General features: G+C 42.1%; 1 protein-coding gene across 2 annotated transcripts in view; it reads left to right on the forward strand.

Annotated features, from left to right (window-relative positions):
* Positions 1 to 23,883, forward strand: part of nckap1l (NCK associated protein 1 like) — a 165,353-nt gene that overhangs the window by 121,069 nt on the left and 20,401 nt on the right. For both annotated transcript variants that reach the window (XM_051672270.1, XM_051672271.1), the window contains 3 exons: positions 10,286 to 10,379; positions 12,837 to 12,953; positions 22,961 to 23,070. In XM_051672270.1, the coding sequence (XP_051528230.1) occupies positions 10,286 to 10,379; positions 12,837 to 12,953; positions 22,961 to 23,070 (321 nt within the window). The remainder of the gene's footprint in view (positions 1 to 10,285; positions 10,380 to 12,836; positions 12,954 to 22,960; positions 23,071 to 23,883) is intronic.

The raw sequence follows: 23,883 nt of genomic DNA on the forward strand, positions 1-23,883 counted from the left end.
AGACAGAAGTTTACATACACCTTAGCCAAATACATTTAAACTTAGTTTTTCACAATTCCTGACATTTAATCGTAGAAAACATTCCCTGTCTTTGGTCAGTTAGGATCACTACTTTATTTTAAGAATGTGAAATATCAGAATAATAATAGAGAGTGATTTATTTCAGCTTTTATTTCTTTCATCACATTCCCAGTGGGTCAGAAGTTTACATACACTTTGTTAGTATTTGGTAGCATTGCCTTTAAATTGTTTAACTTGGGTCAAACATTTTGGGTAGCCTTCCTCAAGCTTCTCACAATAAGTTGCTGGAATTTTGGCCCATTCCTCCAGACAGAACTGGTGTAACTGAGTCAGGATTGTAGGCCTCCTTGCTCGCACATGCTTTTTCAGTTCTGCCCACAAATTTTCTATCGGATTGAGGTCAGGGCTTTGTGATGGCCACTCCAATACATTGACTTTGTTGTCCTTAAGCCATTTTTCCACAACTTTAGAGGTATGCTTGGGGTCATTGTCCATTTGGAAGACCAATTTGTGACCGAGCTTTAACTTCCTGGCTGATGTCTTGATATGTTGCTTCAATATATCCACATAATTTTCCTTCCTCATGATGCCATCTATTTTGTGAAGTCCACCAGTCTGTCCTGCAGCAAAGCACCCCCACAACATGATGCTACCACCACCATGCTTCATGGTTGGGGTGTTCTTTGGCTTGCAAGCTTCACCCTTTTTCCTCCAAACATAACAATGGTCATTATGGCCAAACAGTAAAAATTTTCTTTCATCAGACTAGATGAAATTTTTCCAAAAAGTACGATCTTTGTCCCCTTGTGCACTTGCAAATGTCTGGCTTTTTTATGGCGGTTTTGGAGCAGTGGCTTCTTCCTTGCTGAGCAACCTTTCAGGTTATGTCGATATAGGACTCGTTTTACTGTGGATATAGATACTTGTCTACCTATTTCCTCCAGCATCTTCACAAGGTCCTTTGCTCTAGTTCTGGGATTGATTTTCACTTTCCTCACCAAACTAAGTTCATCTCTTGGAGACAGAATGCATCTCCTTCCTGAGTGGTATGATGGCTGTGTGGTCCCATGGTGTTTATACTTGCATACTATTGTTTGTACAGATGAACGTGGTACCTTCAGGCATTTGGAAATTGCTCCCAAGGATGAACCAGACTTGTGGAGGTCCACAAATTTTCTTGGCTGATTTCTTTAGATTTTCCCATGATGTCAAGCAAAGAGGCACTGAGTTTGAAGGTAGGCCTCAAAATACATCCACAGGTACCCCTCCAATTCAGTGCACCTCCTATCAGAAGCTAATTGTCTAGTGGCTTGACATAATTTTCTGGAATTTTCCAAGCTGCTTAAAGGCACAGTTAACTTAGTGTATGTGAACTTCTGACCCACTGGAATTGTGATATAGTCAATTAAAAGTGAAACAATCTGTCTGTAAACAGTTGTTGGAAAAATAACTCATGTCATGCACAAAGTAGATGTCCTGTGGAGTGGTTAAAAATGAGTTTTAATGACTTCAACCTAAGTGTATGTAAACTTCTGACTTCTGACTGTATATGTGCAGAGTAGGAGTATGTACAGTTATTGAATTAAATATGAGTGAATTTACATATGTACATGACATATTTATACATTATTGAACTATGGAAGTCTTCAAGGCAGTTTAATTGTTCATGTGGTAAATAGCCTGAGGGTAAAATCTGTTCTTGTGCCTGGTTGTCCTGGTGCTGAGTGCACTGTAGCGCCAGCCAGAGGGCAACAGTTCAGAAAGGGAGTAGGCAAGGTGTGTGGGGTCCAGAGTGATTCTACCTGCACGTTTCCTCACTCTGGAGATGTACAGGTCTTGGAGGGTGGGCAGGGGGGCACTAATAATCCTCTCAGCAGTCCTGACTGTGTAGTTTACTTCTGACTGATTTTGTGGCTGAACCAAACTAGACAGTTATAGATGGACAGGCTCAATGACAGCAGTAGCTCCAGTGGCAGGTTGAACTTCCTCAGCTGGTGAAGGAAATACAACCTTTCTTCACAGTGGAGTCTATGTGGGTGTCCCACTTCAGGTCCTGAGAGATGGAAGAGCCCAGGAACCTGAATGACTCCACTGCTGCCACAGTGCTGTTCAGGATGGTGGTGGTGTGGGGGGATTTCTCCAGAAGTCCACTATCATCTCCATTGTTTTGAGCGTGTTCAGCTCAAGGTTGTTGTGACCACACCACACAGCCAGATGTTCAACCTCCCGTCTGTATGCAGACTCGTCGCGGATGAGGCCAATAACCATGGTGTCCTCTGCGAATTTCAGGAGCTTGACAGAGGGGTCCTTTGCAGTGCAGTCATTGGTGTACAGGGAGAAGAGCAGTGGAGAGAGCATGCATCCCTGAGGAGTACAGGGCTAATAGTGAGGGTCCCAGATGTGATTTTCCCCAGTCTCACTAACTGCTGCCTATCTGTCAGAAAGCTGTTGATCCACCGACCGATTGTGGTTTGTACAGAGAGCTGGGTCAGTTTGGTTGAGAGAAAATCAGGCATGATGGTATTGAAGGTTGAACTGAAGTCCACAAACATGATCCTTGCATAAGTCCCAGGTCTGTCAAGGTGTTGCAGGATATAATGCAGTCCCATGTTGACATCATCATCCACAGACCTATTTGCTCGGTAAGCAAACTGAAGGGGTTTATAGCGGGGGTCCAGTGATGTCCTTCAGGTAGGCCAAAACCAGTCTCTCAAATGACTTCATGACCACAGATGTGAGATTGAAAGTTCTGTAGTCATTAAGTCCTGTGATTTTGGGTTTGTTGGGGACTGGAATGATGGTGGAACATTTGAAGCAGCAGGGAACTTCACACTGCTCCAGTGATCTATTGAAGATCTGTGTGAAGATGGAGCCAGTTGTCAGTGCAGACTTTCAGACAGGCAGGTGAGACACCATCTGGGCCTGAAGCTTTCTTAGTTTTTTGTTTCCGCAAGACCCAGCACACATCCTCCTCACAGACCATAAATGCAGGTTGAGGAGGGGGGTTCCAGAAGGTGTTGGTGTGTGTGTGAAGTGAAGATCAGAGCTTGGGAGGGCTTTGAGACTGGGCTTTTAAAACCTGCAGTAAAACATTGTTCATCAGCCATATGTTGATTCTCTACGGGGGGGGGGGGGTGTCTTGGTAATGCTTTTCAGGGCTTTCCACACAGATGCAGGATCATTGGCTGAAAACAGTTTTTTCAACTTTTCAGGGCAGCTTTTAGCCACTCTGATTCCCTTGGATAGTGTGTTTCTGGCCTGGTTGTACAATATTTTATCCCCTTTTCTGTAAGCATCCTCTTTGGCATGACAAAGCTGTCTGAGTTTCCAGTAAACCATGGTTTATCGTAATTGAATGATTAAAATGTCCTAGTAGGGATGCACATATTCTCACAGAAACTGATATATGATGTCACATTATCTGTGAGCTCATCCAGGTCTGTGGCTGCAGCTTCAAAAACACTCCTGTGGCGAGCAGGGCGGGGCAGAGTGCCGTTTGGGCAGAGTGAGGCCGGGAAGATAAGTGGTAAATAAGTTCCATCTGTGTGCCACACCTGTCTCACGTTCTAGTGAGGGGTGGCAAGAGAATTTAGGGGGAGGAGATGCCTGAAGCTGTGTGTTTTTCGATGTGTTAGTGTGAAGTGACTGCTGAAAAGCAGTGTGTGATGTGACACTGAAAAGTGTATAGTGTTTGTACAATAAATGTCTATGTGTTGTCAAGCCAGTCCCAGCTTCCTACTTTACCATGCATTCCTTGAATTGTTACACTGGTGCCGAAGCCCAGGAAGGATGATGCGCTGTCGTGGAGTCCTCGCAACTGCTGTCCACCGGGAAGCGGAGGAGCCGCTGCCGTCTGGCAGGAGAAAGATTAATCACTGCCATCTGCCAGGAGCCGGAGGAACCACTTCTGTCTGCCAGGAAATGGAGGAGCCGTTGCCATCTCCCAGGGGACAGAGTACTCGCTGCCATCCGCTGGGAGGAGGAGGAACCGCTGCCGTCTGCCAGGGGATGGAGGAGCGGCTGTCGTCCACCAGGGGGCAGATGAGCAGCTGGGGACCAGTCGACAACTGTGTCCTTACTACAGGCTTATCTGATTTTAGTTTCTGCTTGTAGGACAGGAAAAAATGAATTTGACAGTGATCAGAGAGTCCTAAAGCTGCATGTGGGACAGAGCGATATGCATCCTTTACAGTGGTGTAGCAGTGGTCCAGTATATTTCTTTCTCTGGTGGGGCATGTGATGTGTTATTGGTATTTTGGCAGTTCATGGGTGAGATTAGCTTTATTAAAATCTCCCAGAATAATGATAAGAGAGTCCGGGTGTTGTTGCTCCATGTCTGTGATGTGATCAGCCAGCTGTTGCAGTGCTGCATTCACGCATGCTTGTGGTGGGATGTACACACTCACCAGAATATACGAGGAAAACCCCCATGACGAGTATAAAGGGTTACAGTTGATGAAGCGTGCTTCTAAATTGCACATTTTCTTCAACACTGTTACATCTGTACACCAACTTCCGTTGATGTAAAAGCATGTTCTACCGCCTCTCATTTTCCCTGATGATTCCGCAACGCGATCCGCCCTGAACAGCCAGAAGCCCAGCAGATGTAGCACGCTGTCCAGGATGGCTTCATTCAGCCAGGTTTCCGTGAAGCACAGAGCAGCGGAGTTAGAAAAGTCCTTATTTGTTTGAGTGAGCAGAAGCAGTTTGTCTGCTTTGTTGGCGAGGGAGCAGATATTCGCCAGATGAATACTCGGCAGCGGAGTCCTAAAGCCGCATTGACGAAGCTTCACAAGCGCGCCAGCACGCTTCCCTCACTTGCGTCTCTTTGAGCACTTGTAGAACATTGCTGCACCTCCAACTAAAATGTCAAATAAAATGTCATAATAATCTAACACCGGCAAAAAATTATCAGGTATGCTCTGCCGAATATTCAGCAGTTCATCCCTGGTGAAACTGATCGGGAAAGAATGACAAAATACATGACAAACAAAAGTAACAAAAATGCTAGAGAGCTCCACACCGAAGCAGCCATCCACAGCGCCTGTCACGTATTCCGTGTTTTTGCTTATACTTTTATTTTGAAATTCTAGTTTAGTTCCCCGTTCCTGTTTCCTGTTAATTTTGAAGTCCTTTGTAGTTTCTTTTCATGATTGGTTTTCACCTGATTGTTTTCCCCAGGTGTTCCTCGTTTGCCCATTTGTATTTAAGCCCTTGTTTCCCCTGGTTTCTTTGTCAGTCTTCACATGTGTTGTCACGTTCTGTGCCTGGTTTCCCTTGTTTTGTTTTGTTTTTATTCTGAGTACTTTGTTTATCTTTGGTTTCCATTAAAAGCTGCATTCCTCGCCTGCCTCCTCACAGAAAGACTGACCAAGGAATGGATCTAGTGGCTGTCAGAATTCTACTCCTTCAACAAGGGGATCGTCCAGTTGAGGATCATGTCCATGAGTTTTTAGAGCTGGCAAATGAAGTGCACTATCCAGACCGCTCTCTGGTGGTTTTCTTCCGGGCCGGTCTGAATAGTGCACTGAGGGAACTGATGCCTCCGGCTGATCCTCACTGGATGCTCTGTGAATATGTGGAGAAGGCTCTGGAACTTTGCGGTTCCCATTACAGAGTGGATTATGGCGGGAACCCCGGGCCAAAACCTTCCTCTTCGGCTCCCTTGTCAAAGCCTTCCACGGCCCCTGTCTCGAAGCCTTCCACGGCCCCTGTCTCGAAGCCTTCCACGGCCCCTGTCTCGAAGCCTTCCACGGCCCCTGTCTCGAAGCCTTCCACGGCCCCTGTCTCGAAGCCTTCCACGGCCCCTGTCTCGAAGCCTTCCACGGCCCCTGTCTCGAAGCCTTCCACGGCCCCTGTCTCCAAGTTGTATGATCTGCCACTGATGTTGGTGCGTAGGTCCATGAAGACCCGACCTCAAAAATTGTCTGCGCCCACGCCTGCCATGGTCAACAAGCCAGTGCCCACGCCTGCCACAGCCAACGAGTTGCCAGCTTCGTCCGTCCCAGAGCCAGCGTTGCCAGCTTCGTCCGTCCCAGAGCCAGCGTTGCCAGCCTCGTCCGTCCCAGAGCCAGCGTTGCCAGCCTCGTCCGTCCCAGAGCCAGCGTTGCCAGCCTCGCCTGTCCCAGAGCCAACGTTGCTAACTTCGGCCATCCAGAGGAGGAGGAAGAGAAGAAAAGTTGCTATTCCCAAGTCTTTTCCCATGTACACGACCACGGAGGTCGTTCCCGAGTCTCCGCCCATACCCAAGACCCCAGAGGTCATTCCTGAGTCTCTGCCCATGTTCACAACCATGGAGGTCGTTCCCGAGTCTGTGCCCATGCCCACGACCACAGAGGTCGTTCCCAAGTCTCTGCCAACGACCACGGAGGTCGTTCCAAAATCTCCGCCCATGCCCACGACCACGGAGGTCGTTCCTGAGTCTCTGCCCATGTTCACAACCACGGAGGTCGTTCCCGAATCTCCGCCCATGCCCACGACCACAGAGGTCGTTCCCAAGTCTCTGCCCATGTTCACGAACACGGAGGTCATTCCCGAGTCTCCGCCCATGCCCACAACCACAGAGGTCGTTCCCGAGTCTCTTCCCATGTTCGCAACCACGGAGGTAGTTTCCCATTCATCCAGGACTCTTTGTCTCGAGCTTCCCACGGCTCCGCCTCCAGAGACTTATTTCCCCAGCGGCTCCACCTCCAGAGACTATTTCCCCAGTGGCTCCGCCCCCAGAGACTATTTCTGCAGCGGCTCCGCCCGCTCCCCCAGAAACTCCTCCTACAGCGGCTCCGCTGCCTGACCCAGTGCGGGGGGAATTTCTTCAGAATTCCACTATCATCTCCATTGTTTTGAGTGTGTTCAGCTCAAGGTTGTTGTGACCACACCACACAGCCAGCTGCTCAACCTCCCATCTGTAAGCAGACTCGTCGCGGATGAGGCCAATAACCATGGTGTCGTCTGCAAATTTCAGGAGCTTGACAGAGGGGTGCAGTCATTTGTGTACAGGGAGAAGAGCAGTGGAGAGAGCATGCATCCCTGAGGAGCACCAGTGCTAATAGTGAGGGTCCCGGATGTGATATAACCCAGTCTCACTAACTGCTGCCTATCTGTCAGAAAGCTGTTGACCACATGCAGTCCCATGTTGACATCATCATCCACAGACCTGCTTGATAGGCAAACTGAAGGGGGTCTAGCGGGGGTCCAGTGATGTCCTTCAAGTAGGCTAAAACCAGTCTCTCAAATGACTTCATGACCACAGATGTGAGATCGAAAGTTCTGTAGTCATTAAGTCCTATGATTTTGGGTTTGTTGGGGTCCGGAATGATGGTGGAGCATTTGAAGCAGCAGGGAACTTCACACTGCTCCAGTGATCTATTGAAGACCATGGAGGTCGTTAGTATCTGCCCATGTTCACGACCACGGAGATCATTCCCGAGTCTCCACCCATGCCCACGACCACAGAGGTCGTTCCCGAGTCTCTTCCCATGTTTGCGACCACGGAGGTCGTTTCCCATTCATCCAGGACTCTTTGTCTCGAGCCTCCCACGGCTCCACCTCCAGAGACTATTTCCCCAGCGGCTCCGCCCCCAGAGACTATTTCTGCAGCGGCTCCGCCCGCTCCCCCAGAGATTCCTCCTACAGCGTCTCCGCTGCCTGACCCAGTCCCTGTCCTGACCCTGTCCTGCCTGACATCATTACTTTTCTTCATGAAAAAAGATGCAAACTTGTTGAATTTGCTGTCAGAGAGCATTTCACAGGGAACTTGTGTTGGGGGGTTAGTTAGTCTCACTACAGTAGCAAAAACAATGTGCGGGTGTTGTTTAAATTGCTGTTTATAATGTTTGAGAAGAAAGTCTGTCTAGTCTGTGCTTAGTTCCACTTTCCTGAGCTTTACACTTGCCACGTCAACAGATTCTATACTTGGTGTCATAGCCTATAAGCACACCGGCATTGGCAGTTATGTACCTCTTTTTGACAGACAGATCTAACTTCAGTGGCAGGAAATGAATATATCAAAGAAAATACAGAAATGGTCAGATAGTCCTATGTCCTTAATAACAGTGGATGAAATATTTAGACCCTTACTAATGAGCAGATCAAGAGTGTGTCCACGGTTGTGTGTGGGTCCATTTACATGCTTTTAAAGTGCATTTTAAAAAAGCATTTGGCAATTGCTTTTCTTCATTCATTTTCCAGATGCTTTTCTTCATTCCTCTTACCGAGCATGTGTCTTGACTGCCATTTACCTTGCTTTCTACTGGTGCTTGAGGTACTGAGCCGCTGGAGAAAGCCACCAGACCTCGGGGCTGTAGCAGCTGCTGGATCCTGAACCTATTTAATGCAAACACTTCTCTGTGCTGCCTGACCTTTCCTCATCCGCTCCTATCAAGCAGTGACACCACATCCACTTTAAGTTAGATCACATTAGACTTAAGACAATTTATATCCACCTTTTAAATATTTTAAGTCTATTTTTATATAATTATTGCTTGAGTAGTATGATTGTGAAAAGGTGGACTCAAACTCGGAATGACTGAGGACACACAGAAGGCGAGCACACTTTGTGGAAAATGGTTGAGCTTAAACTACTGTTGTGTTTTACTTGTTGTCAAGCTCTTTGGAATAATAATTTAAAAAAAACTGTATTTTCCACATCAACCTGCTGTGTAAATGTTTATAATGTCGCAAATAAAGTCTGCTTCTTAATCTTGTGTTGTGCACATCTTCATTTAGATGTTTATTGACTAAAACAGTGTCATGATCCTGCTCTGTTTGCTCTGTGTCCCCTGTCTGTTTTCTATCGGTGTGTGTATGTCATGTGTATGAGCAACTGGCTGTGTCTGGCCTCACCCTCTTGTCTAGTGCTTGTCATGTTAACTGCCTTCACCTGTTCCTCGTGTGCTTTACCTCTTTATATTGTGCCATCTTCCCTCTTGTATTTGTCAGAACGTTTTGTAAGTTTATGTGTTGGTTTGTTTGTTCCTGTTGTATTCCTGTTTCCGGTCAGTTCCTGTTTATATATTTTTATGGTTTGGTTTGTTTGTTTCCTCTCCCCCATGTGAGTTTTCTGTTGTTTAATCAAATCATTTATTTTTCACTCACGCCTGCATTTGGGTCCTTATTGTTCTGTCACGGATTTAGCAGGAATCTGACCAGCCATGGACCCAGCAGGAATTAGTTTTTCTTTTTTTTTCACATCCTCCTGCACAGCATAGAGCTAAGCAGTCCAGGAAGCTCTTTGAACTTCAGCAGGAGGACTCTGTCAGGGGGAATGCATTGGAGTTATTGGTACTGTCCTCGGGTCTGGGTTACAGTCAGGCCAGCCTTATGCAATTCTTTAGAGCTGGTCTGAATAAGCCCGTTCCGATCTTGTATCCCAGAGATGGGTGAAGGGTGAAGTCTTGCCACTACCATCAAGTTGGCCATGAAGTGGGTTGAGTTTATCTCTGCCTTTGCCTCGGAGGACTTCCTTCATCCCAGCCCGAGGACAACGATACTCCCTCACCGGCAGTGGACAGGGTGGCTGCTCGTCCTACCGCTTGGAGGAAGAGAAGACGGGCTGCTGCACCCAAATCCGCTGCGGGCCGGCAAGAGGTGGAGGAGCCCGCTGCTGCTGTTCCTGCCATCGGCAAGAGGAGGAGGAGGAAACGGGTCCCTATTTCCGAGCCCGCTGCACCGCCCCTAGAGGGGTCCGAGCCCGCTGCTGTTCTCTGGGTGACCACTAATATCCCTTCACCTGTTGCCGTCGACGAGCCTGTCCAGTTCCCCGTGGCCATCGACTAGCCTGTCCAGTTGCCAGCGGCTGTCACTTGCTCTGATCCCTCACCAGAGGCCACCACCCAGTCTGTCCAGTCTCCAGTGGCCACAGCTCAGTCTGACCACGTCCAGTCCTCTATGGTCACCACTCAACCTGTCCAGTCGCTTGTGGCCTTCGTCAAACCTGTCCAGTCAGTCTCCACGCCATTGGCCGTCATCCAGTCTGACCCCTGTCCAACATTCTGCACCCACACTGACCCATATCCAGCAACCTGTACCCACACTGACTACCATCCAGTGACCACCGTCCTGTCTGAACCCTCACCAGCGGCTGCTGCTTTGTCTACTATTTGGCTGTGCAGCAACCTAATATACACAAATAATTTTGCTGCCATAATTGTTTTCACAGGAGTTACTTAATCTCTGCCTGTTATGTTCATATGTGTTAAAACATATTTAGACTTTTCTAATATATTTCTCTTTTTTTTTTATTGTCTTTTCATCTTTGATCATGTAGGTGACTCTCAGTGTATATGAAATGGCCTCCGCAGCTGGTTTGCCATGTGAAATCGACCCTGCGCTGGTTTCAGCAATAGCTAACATGCAGACAGGTGAGGACCTGATAAATGTTGCCATTGTCTAAAACAATAATGTTTCATGTTAATTTATTTCTTGTTTCTCACTATAATATGTTCTTGGGAATAAGTTACTAAAAGTAGCAAAGCTACATTTTTTCAGTAGCGTGACAGTAGTTCAACTGTTTTCAAAATTATGTAGCTTTTCTAGTAACAAGCTAATTTTCAACGAGACGCAGTGTAGCGAGAAAATATTAAATTGTTTTTTATGGCACATTGTGTGTCTTCTCTCATATGTAGTGTTGGTTGATTTATTTATTTGAGTAAATCGGTTCACTTGGACGTTTAATGAAAATTGATTGGTTCTAAAAGAAACAATTCACAGAAATCCCTGTGCAGCATTTAATAGCAGTATTTAAGTAAGAATTTAATTAAACATTGATGGTTATCACTGTTTTTGGCTCAGTTTTTTATATATATATATATATATATATATATATATATATATATATATATATATATATATATATATATATATATATATATACAGGTGCATCTCAATAAATTAGAATGTCGTGGAAAAGTTCATTTATTTCAGTAATTCAACTCAAATTGTGAAACTCGTGTATTAAATAAATTCAATGCACACAGACTGAAGTAGTTTAAGTCTTTGGTTCTTTTAATTGTGATGATTTTGGCTCACATTTAACAAAAACCCACCAATTCACTATCTCAAAAAATTAGAATATGGTGACATGCCAATCAGCTAATCAACTCAAAACACCTGCAAAGGTTTCCTGAGCCTTCAAAATGGTCTCTCAGTTTGGTTCACTAGGCTACACATTCATGGGGAAGACCGCTGATCTGACAGTTGTCCAGAAGACAATCACTGACACCCTTCACAAGGAGGGTAAGCCACAAACATTCATTGCCAAAGAAGCTGGCTGTTCACAGAGTGCTGTATCCAAGCATGTTAACAGAAAGTTGAGTGGAAGGAAAAAGTGTGGAAGAAAAAGATGCACAACCAACCGAGAGAACCGCAGCCTTATGATTGTCCAGCAAAATCGATTCAAGAATTTGGGTGAACTTCACAAGGAATGGACTGAGGCTGGGGTCAAGGCATCAAGAGCCACCACACACAGACACTACAGTTGTCGTATTCCTCTTGTTAAGCCACTCCTGAACCACAGACAACGTCAGAGGCGTCTTACCTGGGCTAAGGAGAAGAAGAACTGGACTGTTGCCCAGTGGTCCAAAGTCCTCTTTTCAGATGAGAGCAAGTTTTGTATTTCATTTGGAAACCAAGGTCCTAGAGTCTGGAGGAAGGGTGGAGAAGCTCATAGCCCAAGTTGCTTGAAGTCCAGTGTTAAGTTTCCACAGTCTGTGATGATTTGAGGTACAATGTCATCTGCTGGTGTTGGTCCATTGTGTTTTTTGAAAACCAAAGTCACTGCACCCATTTACCAAGAAATTTTGGAGCACTTCATGCTTCCTTCTGCTGACCAGCTTTTTAAAGATGCTGATTTCATTTTCCAGCAGGATTTGGCACCTGCCCACACTGCCAAAAGCACCAAAAGTTGGTTAAATGACCATGGTGTAGGTGTGCTTGACTGGCCAGCAAACTCACCAGACCTGAACCCCATAGAGAATCTATGGGGTATTGTCAAGAGGAAAATGAGAAACAAGAGACCAAAAAATGCAGATGAGCTGAAGGCCACTGTCAAAGAAACCTGGGCTTCCATACCACCTCAGCAGTGCCACAAACTGATCACCTCCATGCCACGCTGAATTGAGGCAGTAATTAAAGCAAAAAGGAGCCCCTACCAAGTATTGAGTACATATACAGTAAATGAACATACTTTCCAGAAGGCCAACAATTCACTAAAAATGGTTTTTTTATTGGTCTTATGATGTATTCTAATTTTTTGAGATAGTGAATTGGTGGGTTTTTGTTAAATGTGAGCCAAAATCATCACAATTAAAAGAACCAAAGACTTAAACTACTTCAGTCTGTGTGCATTGAATTTATTTAATACACGAGTTTCACAATTTGAGTTGAATTACTGAAATAAATGAACTTTTCCACGACATTCTAATTTATTGAGATGCACCTGTATATATATATGTATATATTTTTTTTCTTTTTAGCATTAGTATTCTGTGTAAATTGATCTGTTCAATTGTAATGCTGTCCCCTTAATGGAGATTAATTCATTCAAAAACCCTCATTGGTTTTGAGTCAGACAAATACTGCTCTCATTAAATTGTAAATGATGTAATCTGTTTTAAAAGATATCGCTCTCTGACAGCTACAATTTAGTTTGCTACATTTTCTTAGTAGCGTGTAGTATAGCTATCTAATTTTGTCAAAAGAGTACTTTGACTGTAGTTGAACTACTGTAGATCATGAGTTTTGGTTCCATTTTCTGACCCACAAGCTACAGTTTTAAAGTAGCTTCCCCAACACTGATTACATGTTACTCACCTTGCCAGACAACTCATCCATCGAGGAGGAGTTCAAAATCACCTGCCTGCTACTGGTCTATATAGCTGTGTCTTTACCCACCCTATGTCTGGATCCAAACTCCTTCTACAGCCGAGAACATGGAGGTAATATTGGGCAGAAGAACAGGAGTCCTTCCTTGTTTAAATATCATTTTTTTGCACAAGGGCAATGCAAATGTGTCCTAAAAACATCTGATTAAACAAACTTTCTACAGTACAAAGAACATTTGATCATTGAATGTAGGGGTCGTTTTATGAAACATTTGCCTTTTTCAGTTTGATACGGTGATTCTTTTAAAATAAATTTTTGTAAGATTTTAAACATTGTATCAGTTACTATACAGTATAACGTGTTTAAGTGTTAATAAATTGAATTGTACATCATGAAGTGAGCACAGTAAGTAGCCTAAACATCCTTCTCATAACATTTGTTAAATGTATAGTAGTGGCCAAAAATATTGGCACACTTGGTAAATATATGCAAAGAAGGCTGTAAAAAAATTTTTTTAGCCTTTTGATCTTTCATTCAAACATTCACAAAAATCTAACCTTTAATTGAAGTAAAACAATTGAAACGGGGAAATATCTCATTATTAAATAAATATTTTTCTCCAAAACGCATTGGCTGTAATTATTGGCACCCTTTTATTCAATACTTTTTGCAACCTCCCTTTGCCAAGATAACAGTTCTGAGTCTTATAATGCCTAATGAGGTTGGAGAACACCTGGCAAGGGATCTGAGACCATTCGTCCATACAGAATTTCCACAGATCCTTCAAATTCAGAGGTCTATGTTGGTGGACTCTCCTCTTTAGTTCATACCACAAATTTTCTAAGGGGTTCAGGCCAGGGGACTGGGATGGCCATGACAGAACCTTGATTTTGTGGTCAGTGAACCATTTTTGTGTTGATTTTGATGTTTGTTTTGGATCATTGTCCTGCTGGAAGATCCAACCAGGGCCCATTGTAAGCTTCCATAATGCCATGTATCCGAATAAGATGTCCAGGACCTCTGGCAGAAAAAAGCCCCACAACATTCAAGATGCAGCACCACATTTAACCGTGGGCATTGGGCACTTCATCTCTGTGTACGCCAAACCCATCTCTGGTGTTTGCTGCCAAAAAGCTCTTTTTTTTTTTTTTTTTTTTTTTTCATCTGACCATAGAACCTGGTCGCATTTGAAGTTCCAGTAGTGTCTGGCAAACTGAAGTTTGTTGTTGGATGAGAGCAGAGGCTTTTTTCTTGAAACCCTCCTAAACAACTTGTGCTAATGTAGGTGATGTCTGATTATTTATTTTTTATTTTTTTTTAGACTTTCTGACCCTAAGACCCAACTAATTTCTGCAATTCTCCAGCTGTGATCCTTGGAGATTCTTTGACCACTTGAACCATCCTCCTCACTGTGCGTGGACACAATATAGACATACGTACTTTTCCAGGCCAATTCTTAACATCTCCAGTTGATTAGAACATCTTAATTATTGCCCTGATGGTGGAAATGGGTATTTTCAATGCTTTGGCTATTTTCTTATAGCCACTTCCCATTTTGTGAAGCTCAACAACCTTTTGATAAATAATTCGAATATGATTGGGAATATACTTCAGATATATTTTACTCATAAGAATTTCTAGGGGTGTCAATAATTGTGGCCAACTTGTTTTGGAGAAAAATATTTAATAATGAGATATTTCCCCTCTTTCAATTGTTTTACTTCAATTAAAGGTTAGATTTTTGGGAATGTTTTGAACAAAAGATCAAAAGGATAAACAATGCAGATTTTTTTTCAAAGCCTTCTTTGCTCATATTTACCAAAGGTGCCAATATTTTTGGCCACTACTGTATTACCTAGGGTTGGTTAGAATAGACTTTAAACATCTATAATATTATTAATAATAATATACAGGTTTTAGATTTGACAAGTAAAAACTCTTCTTCTGACAGTATGTTACCATTTAACACTAAAATGAACCATTAATTTGCTGTTTTCCATTACATTTTTGTATTTGAATGATTTACAGTCTTGTACATTTTGTCAGAGGTGTTGGGGGCTTACTGTTTAAGACTTTAAAACCCCCTGATGTAAATGAACCGTTTAAAATAAATGATTCCCTTGTTTTTTAGTGTTGGGAACGCCGATTAATTTTAGTGAGTTTGTTCTTTGGGATGGTTCATGTCATTTAACTAGTTCACATAAATTATTCACTGGTTCAATTGAGCCCCATGCAGCCTTAAAGGGACTTTACCTTCTTTTTTTTTTTAAGCGAAATATTTAGTTAATGACTGTTGTTTATCGCTATATTTCGATTGAGTTGTTAGGTTGGCTTGAAAAAGCTATTTAAACTTATTATTAATGGTGCTTGCAAACCACTAGGCATAACTATTATTATCATCTCATACTTATTATTCTTTCGGACAAAACTTTGGCAACTAACCGCACCATTTGTTGTAGACCCACAATTGAGGTGTCAAATGGACCGCTTATTGAGGATGTGTGCTATGACTTTTTTAAGGGGGGGTAAAATACTGCCCCAAAATATCATATTGACTTAACATTGACAAGAAATTTGTCAGATCATATCTCTGGATCAGAAAGTCATAAAGACATGTGGGTGGACTCGTTTTACTTGAGCTAGAAAGCACTCTTTAAGTATCAACTGCCAAGCCACACCCTAGCAACCATTTAGACCACCCTAGCAACCAGCCCATTGACTTCCATTCAAAATGGCTGAGAGGGGTATCTTCGGATCACAATGTCCTAGAGACACGAGAGTTGGCTTGTTTGAATTGGCTTAGCAAGCAGTCTATAAGTATCATCATGAAAACTACTTAGCCATGCCCTAGCAATCAGCCCATTGACTACCATTCAAAATGGCTGAGAGGGATATATTCGGATCATAATGTCCTAGAGACATGAGAGTTTGCTTGTTTTTAATTGCCTTAGCAAGCAGTCTTCATGTATCATCATGGAAACTACTTATGCCCTAGCAACCATTTAGAGCACCCTAGCAACCAAAACCCTATTGAATTCCATTCAAAATGGTTAAGAAGGATATTTACGAATCAGAATGTCATAGAGACTTATGGTTTGTCTCATTTCACTCAGGCCAGCAAGAAGCCTTTTTAGTACCACCCTGGCAATTGCCTAGCATCCAAAAGGGTTTACCCTGTTAACCGTATTGCAAATAACATATCTTTGCACTAGATTATCGTAGAGACTTCCAGGTTGGCTCATTTGACTCAGGCTAGCAAGGAGCTTTGTTAGTATGATGCTGCCAACTGCCTAGCAACCAAATGGGGTCACCCTAGTAACTGAGCAGCAAAACACATCTCTGCACTAGAACATTGTTGAGACTTCCGGGTTGGCTCATTTGACTCAGGCTGGCAAGGAACCTTGTTAGTATCACACTGGCAACTGCCCATCAACCAGATGGGGTCACCCTAGCAACCAAGTAGCAAAACACATATCTCTGCATCAGAACATTGTAGAGACTTCTGGCATGGCTCATTTGACTCAGGCTGGCAAGTAGCCTTGTTAGTATCACACTGGCAACTGCCTAGCAACCAGATGAAGTCACCCTAGAAAATGAATTGCGAAGCCCATATCTTTGCACCAGATCATCGTAGAGAGTTCAACTTTGGCTTATTTTACTCAGAATAGCAAGTAGCCTTGCATATCATGCTGGAAAATACTTAGCCACACCCTAGCAACCATTTAGTGCTCCATAGCTACCCAAACTCATAGACTTCCATTCAAAATGGTTAAGAAGGATATCTGCGAATCAGAATGTTATAGAGACTTCAGGTTTGTCTGATTTTACTCAGGCCAGCAAGAAGCCTTATTTAGTATCACCCTGGTAACTGCCTAGCAACCAGATGGGGTCACCCTAGAAACAGAGTAGCAAAACACATATCTCTGCACCAGAACATTATAGAGTCTCCCGGGTTGGCTCATTTGACTCAGGCTATCAAGGAGCCTTGTTAGTATAACTCTGGCAACTGCCTAGCAACCAGATAGATCACCCTAGCAACCCTAGAACAACACCCCTATCTCTGCACCTGAACATCTTGCAGACATGCGGGTGGGCTCGTTTTACTTGGCGCAGTGTACTGATGCCTTTGGTGCCTAAGTTTTGCCACTGCAAGCTCCACTCACATTTTCTTCAGGAAATGTACTTATCTAGTTATTATTATTATGCTGAGACCAAAAAAAGAAACTCGTAACTCCTAGAGCTTTCAAGCTACAGACTCCAAACTCGGAACATACCTTCAGGCTGGTCTGACTCGGGTTGCTATATATTTTCTAAATGATCGGAATTATGGAATTCCCGTAGCGGACATCCGAACAGGCCCAATTTCCGATTGACTTCCATTCAAAGGTGTGAAAATGTTTTCCTGTAATAAATCCTTTACAGCAGTGGTTCCCAACCCTGTTCCTGGAGGCCCCCCAACACTGCATATTTTGTATATCTCCCTTTTCTGACACATCCAGTTCAGGTCTTGGAGTCTCCACTAACGAGCTGATGAGTTGAATCAGGTGTGTTTGATTAGGTAGATATCCAAAATGTGTAGTGTCGGGGGGCCTCCAGGAACAGGGTTGGGAAACACTGCTTTAGAGGATTCAAGCAGATAAAACACCCTAGCAACCATATAGTAACACTCATATCTCATCAGCAGAGATGTGGAAGTGGGGTTTTTGACTCAGGATGGCTGCCAGCCATTCTGTAACACCCTACGAACTACCTAGCTACACACTAGCAACCAGATGGAACACCCTAGCAATCATATAGCACTCATATCACAGCAGCAGAACGCCGTAGAGACATGAAAGTGGGTTCTTTTGACTTGGGCCAGCAGCCTTTCCGTAATGCTACCAAGTGCCTAGCTATGCCCTAGGAACCAGATGAAATACCCTAGCAACTGTGCAGCAAAAGTCATATATCAGCAGCGGAATATCGCAGAGACGTGGAAGTGGGTTCTTTTGACTCGGTGCGGCGGCCTTTCCGTAACACACTACCAATTACCTAGCCACGTCCTAGCAACCAGATGGAACACACTAGCAACCATATAGCATCACTCATATCGCAGCAGCAGAATGCCGTAGAGATGTGGAATCAGGTTATTTTGATTCTGGCTGGTAATCTCTCTGTAACATGCTACCAAGTGCCTAGCTATACCCTAGCAACCAGATGGAACACCCTAGCAACTATAGCTACTGAAATTCCTTAAGTTGTACATCTGTTTAGTCTGAAGTGCCTGAGAAAATACATTTGTGCAGTGTTGGGTGCGTAGAAGCCAAACTTCTCTGCTCTGCTCTATCCTACAGCCTTGGCTATACTTTCGCCTGGTACCATAGCACATCTTGCATGTGCAGCTCTCGACGGCCCAAAGCATTAATACTTGACAAACATTGCAGTTGCACTCTTCTCCAAACAACAGAGGGCAGTGCAGAGAAAATATCAGCTAATCCATTAAGAAACCGCAGTGAATATGTCCTTTGCTGAACTTAACATTTACCTAGCCAGGTATTATATTACTAGTTCATGTTCTCTGGTCATATGCAAGAGGTGAACAAAACAAAAACACTTTAAGAACCATTTATAGGCTTTTTACAATGTCTGTCTGTCAAAGACCACCTTGACACTCCAAAACACTACTGGGAAAATGTTTTGTGGACAGATGAAACTAAGGTTAAATTGTTTGGGGGGAACATGCAGCACTAAGTATGGCATAAAAAGGGTGCTGCATACCAACATGAAAAATAGTACTGTGCAGGGAGCATCATGATTTGGGGCTGCTTTGCTGCTTCAGGGCCTGGACCGCTTGCCATCATCGAGCAAAAAATTCCAAAGTTTATCAAGATATCCTACAGGTTAATGGCTGTGCACCTGCTGAAGCTCAGTAGAAGTTGAGTGATGTAGCAGGACAATGACCCTAAACATCGAAGTAAATCCACTACAGAATGGCTTCAAAAAATGAAAATCCACCTTTTAAAATGGCCCAGTCAGAGCCCAGATCATAACCCAATAGAGATGTTGTGGAATGACCTCAAGAGAGCCATTCACACCAGACATACTAAGAATATGGCTGAGCTGAAGCAGTTCTGTAAGGAAGAATGGTCCAAAATTCCTTCTGAACGTTGTGCAGGTCTGATCCGCAGCTACCGGAAACGCTTGGTTGAGGTCACTGCTGCCAAAGGAGGATCGACCATTTATTAAATCTAAGGGTTCACTTTTTCCACAGCACTGTGAATGTTTAATGGGATGTGTTCAATATAGATGGGGAAGATTATTATTGTTTGTGTGTTGTTAGCTTAAGGACATTGTGTTTTTCTATACTTGTGACTTTGATGAAATGAGATCACATTTTAGGGCCAATTATTGCAGAAAACCAGTAATTCCAAAGGGTTCATAAACTTATCTTGCCACTTTATATCCATTGTACACTTGCTGCTCAGTATTAAAATAACTGTAAATTAAATTAACTTAAAGGAATAGCATTTGTAGTCATGGTAGAATAGTTAATTGAACAGATCTTTTTATACTTTATCCTCAGTTTTTGAATAGAAATAAATTTGAATAGTTTCAAGCCTAAGGCTGGATTTCACGATAACATTGCAATTTATCAGTATTGTAGTCGAGACCAGCTCATCTGAGTCCAAGTCCAGTCCAAGACCAGAGTAGGTTGAGTTCGAGCCAAGACCTAGACCAGAAGAGGGTCGAGTCCGAGTCAAGACCAAGACCGGAGAGGGCCGAGTCCGAGTCGAGACAGAGACCAGTAAAAGTTGAGTCCAAGACAAGAGTTTTTTATGAATGTATTAAATGTATAGTTTAAAGAACTATTGGCTCTAGGCTCATATATCAAACAAACCTAATTTATTATTTTCTTAAGCTTTGTTGGTTAAACAATATTACCAGTTGAGAATACAAATTAAATAAATGGCACATCCTAGGTTAAGTGAACAATTTGGTATTACAATTACATCAGTGTTTACATACTGCCAGTGAAAAAATCAAATTAAAGCTTCAAAGTGCCTATGTGGCTTAACTTGGAAATACAAACTACCAGCTTCTGCATATTATTATATTCCATTCAAGTCAAGTAAACATTTCTGCTTTACAGAATGCAGTATTACTGTACTATAACTAAAATGGGCCTAACAACCAAACAATAATGTATTAAATATGACAATGTTTATGCAGAAAGTGAATATAAACATTTACATTCAATTTGTTAACAATTTCCTTAATTGCACTACTATATTTAATCAATTGTAAGTCAAGGAAGCATTTCTGCCTTCTTTTGCCTGCAAGATTCAATCTCGGGGTACGCACAAAAACCATTCAATTCTGATGACATTGAGAGAAGTGTTTTTACAATTTCTTCAGTATGTGTAGCATTCATGTAACTAATGGCTAAAGCATTTCTAAAAGAGGGGCCGTTCAGACCAACGCAGTGCAATGAAAAGTATAACAGTTGTCTCGAGACACATTTTTAACAGTTGATGTTCTTTTTAACTTGACAAAAGAACTTACAAAAAACGGTGGCGCTCCTGCATGAGACGCCAAAAACACAGCGATACGTAGTGCAACAGTCAAAGACATCCATGTAGCAAGTTTACATAGAAAAACAACTGAAAAACAGAATGGATGGATGCAACAACGTGTTTGGTGTGAACAGCATCTTATTAACGAGACACAGCACCACTGGAAGTTTCTCAAAGTTACCTCTAAAAAAAAAAAAAAAAACAGTCTTTTGTTGACTGTAGGTAAATATCCACTTTATCCAGTTATTTGTTTGTTTTCCGTTTTCTAAAATATACCGATGCTGTTTTAATGAGTGAGAAACTGCTGCAAATTATAAAGTGAGATAGCAGGTCGAACTAATCGGACTGAACAGCCAATCGATTTAGACCTTTTTGCTAACCTGTTTGGCCAATTCGCTGAAAAGAACCGACTCAGTAGAATGATTTATTTGTGAACGGGCCATTACTTGCTTTGATTCTACGCAGCAGACTGAAATGCATGATGAAAGTCAAGGACTCTAATATGTCAGTCAAAAATGTTTGTCATAAGTCAAAGCTTTCAATGTATATTTTTTTGAAAAGGGACTCGACTGGACTCGGGGTTAAGTCCTAGACTCAAATGGCACCTTTTTTGTAGACTGACCTGTAGAATAACCTCCAGCAGGTGTAAAGGTGAGATGCATGATCATGTAAGATTATTATAGTTTTAAATTTTAAATTTAGTTTTTATTTCTATTTTATTTTCAATTGGTCATTCCAATTTAGTTATGTTTTCATTAGTTTGCACTTTTTAACTGTTAGTTTTAGTTTAATATTATTTAGATTTTTTATTAGTGTCATTTTAGTTTTTATTTTTATTTTTAGTATTTTATGGGCTGCCAAATCTAAAGCATTTACTGATATCATTCAAATATGCTTAACGTCGTTACAGTTCTAAGAGCAGTCTTGTGTTAGCGTTATCTTGTATCATTTTCATGTCTAATGAAGGCGGATTGAAAATTTTCACATTTTATAATATACTATGTTTCTAAAACTAAAATATTTTTTTTATTTTTAGTTAGTTTTGGAGTTATGAAAAAGTATTTTACTTTAGTTACTTTAGTTTACCTTGTTAGTTTTTACTTTATTTTAGTTAATGAAAATGTTTCATTTAGTTTTCGTTAATGAAAAAAAACACTGTGAATATGAGCAACCTTCATTAGCACTTTTTAAAAAAATGTTTTATCCCCTTTTCTCCCCAATTTGGAATGTCCAATTCCCAATGCGCTCTAAGTCCTTGTGGTGGCGTAGTGACTTGCCTCAGTCCGGGTGGTGAAGGACGAATCTCAGTTGCCTCCGCGTCTGAGAGAGTCAGTCCGCGCATCTTATCACGTAGCTTGTTGAGCGCGTTACCACGGAGACATAAGCGCATGTGGAGGCTTCACGCATCATAATTATGATTGGGAAATTTTGAGTTAATTTTGATACCCGAGTTTCCAAGTTGGGAGGAGCAGCTTGTTATTGCTTGATGTTTCAGTAGCATTGAAAATAGCATGTATTTTACCCAAATTCCATTATCATGACCAACATGTTTAATTCCATTAACATTAATGGTGTGAAAATTAGAGTCCCCAAAGAAATGTGCTAAAATTAACATGGCGTCCTCCACGTTTCCTATTTTCGCCTGACAACAAAGCACTCGAAATGTGACACACTTGTAATTACAACTTCAGAAGTGGGAATAAGGCTAATTCCAATGGCATGTAAAGTCAGCATAAGGACCAAGGCTGGGCGGAATGACGGTATAATGCAATAGTAAAATAATTTCAGTTGGTAAATTTCTGATATACCATTTTTACCACAATGAATCTGACTCCAAACAGAACACAATATTGTACTCAGCAAACTGTGTCACAGATGGGCACTTCTAGCATTATTTAATATATCGGGAGCAATTTAGATTTTAAGCGTTGTGACGCTCAGCTCAGGCAGTTTGGCACATTATTATAGAGTTTAAATGATGTGCAGTCAATCTGCTACAGGTGTAAATGTGTTGCCTATTTTTACATGGCTTCAAACATGGCTCATATGATCAGATTTATAGCATATTTGTTTTCCATGTTTTGTTTTTAACTAAATTTTAACACAATATGAAGCTGTTTTTGCACTGATAACAGACTTATAATTTGTTATGAATAATTTTATCTTTCAAATAAACACAATCAGGTGAGAAAGTATCTTTAATTTGTAAAGTATCTAATTCTCTAGATGATATACAGTATACTGTTACCATGATATAACATTACTCATTCCGTGATATTGGTAATGCACACCATACGGTCTACTCGCCTTACTGATATATACAGTATATACTGTATATACAGTATGTGTGTGTGTGTGTGTGTGTGTGTGTATATATATATATATATATATATATATATATATATATATATATATATATATATACACACACACACACATATGGTTAAAGTGTTCCTGCTTTCTGGCTTTTCAAGTGGACCTACCTTCAGCTTAAATTAAAAACTTTTTTTTTTTTTTTGTGGAAATAATATTTTGAAACTGGACTAAATTTGACTTGTATTCAATAGGTCATCAAAACAACATCCACTGTTTGGCCACTGCGGTAAACCAACTTGCTGCAGCTATGCTCACTGTCCAGAGGAAAAACATCCAGATTCATCTGCAAGAGTTCCTGAAGGTGAGAGACAGCGACTCACATAAAGGTGTCTTTCACAGCCTGCTCAAAATTCTGTGTAAAGATGCAATGCTGCATAAAAGTCAGACTAAATCTTGCCTGCTCTGACCCACCTCAGCTTCTAGTATCAAAGGCATTTCTGATGCTGCTTCAGTTTTATTGTCATGATAGAACATATACTGTATTTAATCATTTATATTTGCTTATTCATAATTATAAAACAGTTTGTTCTGGTCCTCGATGATTGACTTGCAGAGAGGCATTCCAAGTGTGCCGATATCCCAGACCATCAGAACTGGGATGCTGCACTGTTTGTATCGCTAAGCTTGTGTTCAGTTGTTTTATTTATTTTTTTATAATAAAGTGTAAGAGCAGATAGATGTAGGAATTTGCATTCATCACTGTGACATTAAAGATTTAAGCCAGCAGGTGGCGACAAAAGACTGTCTTGTATGTGTTATGTGCGAGGTTCATTGACTTTGAGAGACTGCATTGTCAGTCAGTGCATAAGTTTCATTGAAGTCATCTGGCATTGACTCTCACTCCATGAACACTCGTATTACTACAAAACTATATCTGAGAAATACAGGTAAAGCAACAGGTTCAGCATTGCTGCCAGTCACATCTGAGAGTCGAGACGATTGTGTTATCACACATGCCCAGGATGCCTACCTGATACACAGGTTTCCGAGTTGTGAGGAGACGTAAACTTTGGCGGAGGGCAGTACAGTTTCTGTTTCGGTGTCAAAAGTTCCCCAAGATATATACAAGAATGAATCTGCCATTCTCCATGTTTTCTCTCCAACAACAAAACAC

The sequence above is a fragment of the Myxocyprinus asiaticus genome, chromosome 35 (genome assembly GCF_019703515.2).
Source record: "Myxocyprinus asiaticus isolate MX2 ecotype Aquarium Trade chromosome 35, UBuf_Myxa_2, whole genome shotgun sequence".
In the NCBI taxonomy this organism is placed as follows: domain Eukaryota; kingdom Metazoa; phylum Chordata; class Actinopteri; order Cypriniformes; family Catostomidae; genus Myxocyprinus; species Myxocyprinus asiaticus.